This window comes from Octopus bimaculoides, chromosome 8 (genome assembly GCF_001194135.2).
Source record: "Octopus bimaculoides isolate UCB-OBI-ISO-001 chromosome 8, ASM119413v2, whole genome shotgun sequence".
NCBI lineage: Eukaryota > Metazoa > Mollusca > Cephalopoda > Octopoda > Octopodidae > Octopus > Octopus bimaculoides.
Genome location: NC_068988.1, coordinates 80652917 through 80662487, shown reverse-complemented (window position 1 = coordinate 80662487; position 9571 = coordinate 80652917). Strand labels below are relative to the sequence as shown.

The 9571-nt window shown below is 34.5% G+C and overlaps 1 protein-coding gene across 3 annotated transcripts in view; it reads left to right on the top strand.

Annotated features, from left to right (window-relative positions):
- The window catches only part of LOC106872431 (glycogenin-1), a 31995-nt gene that overhangs the window by 17734 nt on the left and 4690 nt on the right, over window positions 1-9571 (top strand). For 2 of the 3 annotated variants that reach the window (XM_014919431.2, XM_052970204.1), the window contains exons 2-7: window positions 938-1076; window positions 1823-1997; window positions 2441-2603; window positions 4158-4284; window positions 6072-6249; window positions 8825-8842. In XM_014919431.2, coding sequence (XP_014774917.1) covers window positions 938-1076; window positions 1823-1997; window positions 2441-2603; window positions 4158-4284; window positions 6072-6249; window positions 8825-8842 — 800 coding nt within the window. The remainder of the gene's footprint in view (window positions 1-937; window positions 1077-1822; window positions 1998-2440; window positions 2604-4157; window positions 4285-6071; window positions 6250-8824; window positions 8843-9571) is intronic. The other variant, XM_014919432.2, reaches the window with a different exon arrangement.

Here is a 9571-nt window from a genome sequence, read left to right as displayed (position 1 = left end):
CGAAAGTGGGTGTGAGAAGAGAAAATGAAATGCAGAGTCAATATATTTGAAATTTTTATTGAGGTGAAATGTTTACTACTTTATAATATTGATGAAAATTAACTAATAGCTTAAAGTATCATAAAAGATGCACGGGCATATTATATGCAACCCAGTTTCAGCTGCTCATATTCAGTAAAAAATTATTGTTAGTTCTTAAAAGCTTATGGGAGGCCCGACTTTGCAGATAGGACTTGGAGTAAATTTTTGAGACTTGTTGGAAAAAAATGTGCATCTTATTTTCTATCAAATGCAGTATTATTTCACAGCTATCTTGAATTGGAAGTTACATTTAGTAATTCGTGTATTTTTAAATAACATTAAAAAAAAAAAAGTGCAAGTTATTTTTGGCAACAGTAGTGCTACTGTATTAGTTGGATGTTGATTGATTTATGTATATGATCAATAGACGCAATCAATGGGTTTTAATTGTGATCAACACAGTCAGTGTGTTACATTTATGATATACACACACAGCCAATAGATTAGTTTTACTTATAATCGACATAACCAGTGTGTTAGTTATATTTTTGACCAGTACACAACCAAGAGTTAGTTTGATTTATGACCAACACATCCAGTGGATTAGTTGATTAAATTAATCACCACTCTATTGTATTCCTATTACTTTTTATTGGCAAATGCAATAGATAAATTATATCTTGTGAACATTGTTGTCTAGCTAGCCTCTGTTTTTGCATAAAGTGTTCTCAAATACTAAAAGTTTTAAGGATCATCTTGATTTTTTCCTTTTTAGCAGTTTTGCCAAGGAAGCAAAATCACAATTCTCAAATTGCTTGCTTTATTTGCATGTAATGTTCTTTCTATAAAGTTTGATAATATGAAAGACTGAAGTTGCCTACATGTCATAATATTGGAGTTTACTAATATATTATAGGTAAGGAGGCTTTTGTGACCTTAGCAACAAATGATACCTATGTATTGGGATGTTTGGTCCTTGGAGAATCCTTACGGAGAACCAAAACTCAAAGAAAGTTAGTTGTGCTCATTACAAAAGGTGTATCTGAGAGTCTCAGGTAATTTTTGTTTTTTACTTAATTACATTTGTCATTCTGTATATTTCCAATGTTTTCTTCCATTCATTTTTGATAATATCAATGTTGATCATGAATATGAGTCACACTTGCTGCAGAATGTTTATATAAAGTAAATTGATAACAATTTGGAATATAGATTCTTCAAAAGCTGCCATTAATTAAAACATGGACATATACTCTACTAATTAGCAATAAGGGTCCAAGAGGTTGATATGAACTTCATTGTCAAATAGGTGAGACATCTCTGGCTAGCAGCCTTATGTGGCACAGGTAATTCTCTCACAAATATTGATGAAGTGGCAGAAAGACTAGAATATTAAATAAACTGAATGCCAGATGTATAAAAGCTGTAGAATCTGAGCAAACTAGTGATGTCCTGTATCTGTTAAATAGTGGGTAAAGTTTCATGCTATAAGGAAGAGAAGTCTCTTGTTTCAAGCAGGACCTTTTGTGACTGAGAAAGAAATATCAACTTATGTAAAAGATTTGTGAGGTGATAGCAAGTGTTATTAGAAGATGGCTGCAATGAGAGAAAAGAGTTAAGGAGTACCAGTAGATTTGGGGCTCATAATTTTTATTTTCTGTAGTGGACTAAAAGATTTTTTTAATAAATTTAATGGAAACTAATTAACGTTATTGATTTATATCAGTTATTTGTTTAGTGTTTCTGTTGTGATTTTTCCCCCCCCTTGTTTGATATTTTTGTTTTTCATTTTTATTTTTAGAAAAAATCTTTATGATGTTTTTGATGAAGTTTGTGAAGTTGACATAATTTCTAGTCATGACTACAAAAATCTTCAACTCCTTGGTAGGCCTGATCTCAATGTAACGTTCACAAAACTTTACTGTTGGAAATTAACACAGTACTCGAAATGTGTGTTTTTAGATGCTGACACTTTGGTAAGTAAATTGTTAGCAGATTTTTAATATTTTATTTGTAATAATTATCTGCGTAAATAGTGGTGAGCTATCACAATTGTTATTGCACTATTAAGAAAATCTGAGTTCAAATGCTGTTGGGGTTGACTTTGCCGTTCATCCTTTCAGAATCAATAAAATACCAGTTGAGCACTAGGGTCGATGTAATTGATTAACTCCCTCCCTAGAAGTGAGCCCTTGTGCCAAAGATTGAAACCATTAATTATCTGCATAAGCTTGAAGAACACTTTTTATATCTTTTATGGTGCTACAGATTTAAATATGAATTGTTGGAATGCATTTAGTGACTAGATATTTCCCCTCCTTTTTTTTTTTTTAATATATATATATATATACCCTCTCTGTTTTGGTAGTCTTGTTTCCTTCTAACTGAATGGTGTATCAAACTCAAATTTCTCTTACAGGTTCTTGATAGTGTGGATGAGCTTTTTGAAAAGGAGGAACTTTCTGCTGCTCCTGATCCAGGATGGCCTGATTGTTTCAATTCTGGTGTTTTTGTAATGCAACCAAATGAAGAAACATATAAGTCATTGATTCAGTTTGCTAAGACTGAAGGCTCGTTTGATGGTAAATAAACCTTTTCTCTAGGATTATCTCTGTTGCATTTGATATATTTTATCTAAATAGCTGCTGGAAATATTGTTTCATGCTTGTTTGGGGAAATCTTTTTACTAAGGTATATCACTAACAAGGGCTCACTTCTCTTGGCTATGGGCACTATATCTAATGGAGGTTTATTTTTACATTGGTTTGGTCTGGACAAAGGGACTGTGCTCATAGTTTTTGTAGGCCCTCAGAATTTGGTGATATTAATGTGATTCAATTTTCTGTTGAACAGTTGTAAGTTGGCAGCTGCAGGAAAAACATAGGCAGGGAGGGAATCCCTGTGAAATGACTTAAGAGAGGAAGGGTTGGGAAAAGTGGTTTGGGTGGAGGTTGACACTATAAGCGAGATGAGGTGTAGGACTAAAATGCTTTGCAGTCCTACTGTGTGAATGTTGTTAGCTAATGTTTTATAATATAACTGTCACTTCAATACCTGGTGAAACTGGTTGGTAGAAGCTGTGTGTGTGTATGTGTTTGTCTCAGTGCAATCATGTTTATGTGGTTGAAAAGCTTGTTTTCCAACCATGTGGTTTCAGATTCAGTCCCACTGCATAACACCTAGGGCAAATGTCTTCCGATGTAAGGCTAACCAAAGCCTTGTGAAAGGATTTGGTAAATGGAAACTGTGTGTATATGTGTTTGTGTATGAGTACTTTTTTTATTAACTTCAAATGATGGATGTAAATGTGCAAGTGATGTTTCCAATCATCAGTGAAAAACATCTGGCCATGGGGAAAAATTACTTTACTTAGAAACATTTGAGTTGGCAGCAGGGAGGGCATCTGGCTGTAGAAAATCTTCAAGGAATTCCATCTGACCAATGCAAGCATGGAAAAGTGGACATTAAAGTGATGAGTTGAGGTTGTGTGAAAGCAGTCAGGACTGAAAAGTTTTCTGTAGTTAGCAGTAGAAAAGGCAGTGATGTGATGGGTTTCAACATAAGTGTGAGGCTCAACTTTTTCCATAGATTTGGTGAAAGCAATAGTTTACATAATTTGCAGGCTCTGTGTGTTGACATCCTCAGACTGGTATCTGTCATATCATAACTCAAAATCAGTGTCTATTTTTCTTTTCTATTTTGATATTTAGAAGTAAAACTTGATTTTAGTTAGGATATTTGTTTTTAGGGAAAAACCTATTAAATCTTTTCAAACTGAAATTGCAGTAGTCTAAATTCTCATATGATAGTTTGCACTAAAGTAAAAACGTCTGCAATACATTTTACACAAGTACGTTGAATCAATACTGTTTAATTCAACTATTTTCAAGGCAAGCATTTATTAGCATTGCTAGAATTGCATTTCCCATTATTTCTTTTTAGAGAATCTAAATTGTAAAAAGATTGGTATGAAAATATGTAACTTCATATGCTCATTTGAAATAAATGAGTTGGTAAAAGTTTAACCTCTGTCAGTTAATGTTTTGGAATCTGAAGTGAGTTATTTTATTTTATTTTTGCTTAAAATTAAATACTTTCTTTTCATGCCATTTAATATTTTATAACTTTCTCTGTAGGTGGTGACCAAGGATTATTGAATTTATTCTTTAAGGATTGGGCTACAAAAGATATTAAGAAGCATCTGCCATTTGTTTATAATGTTGTTTCTCAAGCATTTTACAGTTACTTACCAGCATTTAAGCAGTAAGTTACATTTCTTCAACATTAATAATTTATTTAGCTTATGTATTTCTTTATGAAATTCTCTCTCATTTTCTTCACTAGATATAATTGGTTTACACTTAAGTCTCCAATAAATTTAATTTAGACATTAAGACAGTTTTGAAAGCATGAATTTTCAAAATGGAGCACTAAGAGCACCGTCCGAGCGCGATCGTTGCCAGTGCCGATGGACTGGCTCCTGTGCAGGTGACACGTAAAATACACCATTTCGAGTGTGGCCGTCGCCAGTACCCACCTGACTGGCCTTCGTGCTGGTGGGATGTAAAAGCACTCACTACACTCTGAGTGGTTGGCGTTAGGAACGGCATCCAGCTGTAGGAACTCTGCCAAATCAGATTGGAGCCTGGTGTCGCCTCCTGGTCCACCAGTCCTCAGTCAAATCGTTCAACCCATGCTAGCATGGAAAGCGGACGTTAAACGACGATGATGATGATGCAATACTGCATAACTTTTGAATTTGTTTTATGCATGAAATGATGAGTTATTCATCAAACACTGAATGGTGTAGATGAAATAACTTATTTGGTACATTTTGGGAAGGGAAAAAACAAGCTGTTTTATGCATTTAAACTGGTCCAGTCTGGCTGCTGTTAACAGAAATGTATTATGATAATTTTGCTTGCCATTGCGTTACTTAGCCTGTTGGTAATGCTTTCATTGAATAGAGAAAAAAGGGGAGAGAAAACGAGGGAGAGAAGTGTCCTTGATGCAAGATAGAGGGAATGTAATTGTAATGCTTTCACATGATTAGATGAAGGGAAAGAAAGGAGAAAAAGAGGATAATGTGAAGAGTGTGACAGAAAAAGAGGGAGAGAAACATCCATGATGTGAGGTAGGGGAGACATTTATTATGTGGTTAAAGAAGTTAGTTGAAGGTAGAGGAGAGCTAAAAATATAATTGTAGCAGAGGGGTGGAGTTCTGATGGTGAGGTTAAAGAAAGGCAGAGAGGAAGGAGTGAGATGATGGTGGTGGAGGTGGTGGTGGTGATTGGATATTGAAAAGTGTATTTTTTAATTGAACTAAGTTATTTATATCACCTATCACTTAATGCATGCACATGAGTGCAATTCCATGAAATATTCATGCTTATTTATGTGGCAGATATATGCAATTTAACTAAAGGTTGCATCATAAGTACGGAATATTTTTTTTTTTTTGCTTATGGGGAAAATGGAACATTGAGTATTTATTTTATGAGTGCTGTGTATTAAGTTTATAAAACAATGCATAAAATATATATAGTGTGTGTATGTGTGTATATATATATATATATATATATATATATAATAGTGCAATAAGTAATCATCGTATTGCAATTTCTTTGACTTTTCAATGATTAGCAGCAAAGTGATAGACACAACAAAGGCTACACTTTCAGGTTTTTGGGATAAAGTTTTCAGAAATAACCCAATAAGTTTACCATTAATTCTGTGAAATATTCACAGGTCCTGCTAATATAATATTACTTAGATAATCACATCTGTAGTAACCAGAATCAACTGATTGTTACAATTTTATCCTATTCAAATGTGTAGAATATATGTAACTGAATTTTGGGCTTTAGTAATGATATTTTGAATTTGATGTAGAAGATTTTTGTGCGTGTAGTTTTAAATTTATTTCATATGAATGCTTTTATTTTGTAACTGCAATTTTTTTTTTACCTGAAGCTCTCTATGAATTCTGGCCATTTTTATTCATGCTTCACTTTTGGAAAAAGTACCAATAATATATTTTTCATACACAGGTTCAAGCAAAACGTAAAGATTGTACATTTTCTTGGCGCTATCAAACCTTGGCAACACTGTTATAATGCTAAAACAAAGACAGTAACCCCACTGCCTAATTCTGGTCATGATCCAGATTTCCTCCAGCGATGGTGGAACATTTTCATGGAGTCTGTTCATCCTGTAATTGATCATGGGGTATGTAGACTTTTTATTATGTTTAAGTTTCTTTATGGGATTTAACTAAAATCAATCACCTTGCATGAAAACAGTTTATTGCACGTCAACATGTTTTGTATTGTATAAGTAACTTTATAGCTTGGCATTAAAAATATAACTATAACTTGTGAAGTTTTATCATCTAATTTTTTTAGATGACAGTTTTAAGATAGTACAGTCACAGTCATTACTAGTATCTGTTGTAAGGTCTACCCTTAGATTTATAGTTGTATGGGGAGGGATTTAGAAAGTAGATCGACTGGTTTCAGTCTTATAATGATCATTTTGTTGCAGTGATAGCTGTTAATATACATATAAGCAGTCCCTGCTTATTTAAATAGCAAAGGATCAGAAAACTGGTTTAAAATTGTTATTAGTTCAATTAAAAGACAGTTTAGTTGTTGATGAACATTTTATTTGAAAAAAAATGAAACAGATCAAGAATTGTATCATCGCTAAAGATTTTTTTGTTTAATTAAAAAAATCTTTCTTTAAAAATACTGGAGAAATATTTCCATCATAACCATCAGCATTTTAACAACCACTTTTCCATGGCTTAGATGGAGTTTATTGAAGCTGATTTTCTTTGGCTGGATGCCTTTCCTGTCATCAACCTTCAACTGTTTCCAAGCAAGATAATATTTCCTAGGTATTTTTGGCAGACTACTGGAAATGAATGACACTAGTTGTATGATGGTAACACTCATTTTATAACTCAGTTTTGAAGTTTAAAGATTTAGAGATTATGAAATTAGTAAGGGATTAATTAGTATTTTTAATGGAAAACTGTTAGAATTTTGATGAAAAAATATCTTGTTGTTCATGTTTTAGTTTGATTGACTTTTTACAGTGTCTTCAAATAATGGCAGGAAAACTGATTCTGCTAGTTTAGATACATATTATTTGGATACAATTTATTACTAGAGTTAGTGGAAGGAATTAAGGCAGTTTTGAATTAATTTTTATGGAATGTTTTTGTAAATGTTTTAATCTCACCCAATTCATCATCATCATCATACATCCATTTTCCATGCAGTTATGGGTTAGATGGTTTTACTGGAACTGGTAAGCCAGAGAGCTACACCAGGCTCCAGTTGTCTGTTTGGCTTGGTCTCTACAGCTGGATACCCTTCCTAATGTCAACCACTTCACAGAGGGCTCTGGGTGTTTTTCATGTATTACCAGCAATGACAGTGACTATGATTCACTTAGCTTGACGTGTCTTATCAGGCAGAGCAAATTACCAGAAGTCTCGATCACTTGTTATTGCCACTGTGAGGCTCAACCAAAGATCATATTTCACCACCTTGTCCCATGTTGTCTAGCCCTTCCAAAGGTTCCCTCCACAATTAGAGATTGGTACTTCTTTACGCAGCTGTTCTCATCCATATGCATCACATGGCCATACCAGCACAATCTTCTCTCATGCACATTACATCTGATGCTTCTTATACCCAATCTTTTTCTTAAAATTCTTTCACTCTGTTGCACATGTACACTGGCATAACACATCCAGCAGAGCATGGTGGTTTCATTTCTTTCAAGCCTTTGCTTGTTCTCTGCAGTCACAGCCCATGTTTCACTGCCATGTAGCATGGCTGTTCATCACAGGCATCATACAATCTGCCTTTCACTCTGAGGGAGAAGCCTTTCATCAGCAAAGGTAGAAACTCTGAATTTTGCCCAGCCTGTCCCTATTCTATCAGCTATGCTCTCAGAACATCCACCGAGGTAACAGAAGCTATTTATTACTTCTAAGTAACCCCCCAGAGCATTTGACGGTCTATTTTCTGAACATTCTCAGTGTTTATTGTACCTGTGTATCTGCCACATACAATGGCTACGTTCTCTGTTAACCTTCCTGTGATATTGCTGCACCTCTTACATGTTCATAGCTTGCACTGGGTTAACCTTATGGAGTTTCTACCTACACTTTTTCTACATATCGAGCAGGGCCATCTCCCTGAAGGGATTTGTGGTTTGCCTGTTTTCCTACTTACGAGGACTTTGGCCTTTCTTAAATTAACTGTAAAGCCTTTTGCTTCCAGACCTTGTTCTGGTTGTGAATCAGCTATAAGAACAGTCATCAGCATAGAGGAGCTCCCTAGGGCTGCCAGTCTTAAATTCCTCTATTATGGCCTTGAGGACTGATGAACGAGAGGGGGCAGAGAGCTAATCCTTTGTGAACTACCTGTAGACCAAATTCATTGCTATAATCATTGCTAACTTTCACCTTACTGACAACATCCCCGTATATAGCTTGTACAACTATCACCAACCGCTCATTTATCCCTGGCTTCTGTATTGCCCTCCAGATAAAGGTGCAGGGGGGTACCTTGTCAATGGCTTTGTTTGCATTCCCATGTTGTTTTGAAATGTTTTATTCTAATATGTCTGAATTTTGTTTGACAAAACTAACATTGTCTTCAATAATGGTATGATTTATTTACATGTTAAATTTGGCTGATTTTTTGCTTTAAAAATAGCAACTAAAACCTCATCTCATTTGAATTTCTTTTTTTTATTTTATTTTCGTAATTGTTACATTTTAAAGAAATCACAAGAATTAAAGGTATGTAACTATTTTGAGGACAAATTAATCCTTATATTATCTAATTAGTGACCTATTTTCTTTCTATAATTGGTAGTGAATAGTCCTTTTCTTTATTAGTATGTGTGAACATGCACGCACACATACATACATGCATATATATATATATATAATTGTTTTATTGCTGCTACATTCATTTTTGCTTAAAGCTTTTTTAAAAAAAATTTTCTTATCCATTGTATTAGTGCTAATTTGGTATGGTTTCATTCAATCTGGTTTGTTACAAATGTTTTTTGTGCTTTAAACACTTTTGAGCTGACTGACATTAATTTTGATAAAATTTTCAATTTTAGATATATTGTCTTGACAAAAATTTCTATTAAATGGCTTATTGGAAGTACTTAGATTAATCTGGGTACATATTAATATTTCTGGTAAATTTAATGTCAATGTGAATACCCGTCAGAGTAAGTATCTTGAGAGAAAAGCTGAACATTAGAAGCATCAGTTGTGGTGTGCAAGAGAGACGATTGCGCTGGTATGGACATGTGGTGAGAATGGATGAGGATAGCTGCGTGAAAAAGTGCCACACCCTAACAGTTGAGGGAACCCGTGGAAGAGGTAGGCCCAGGAAGACCTGGGCTGAGGTGGTGAGGCAAGACCTTCGTACATTGGGCCTCACCGAGGCGATGACTACTGACCGAGACCTTTGGAAATGTGCTGTGCGTGAGAAGACCCTGCAAGCCAAGT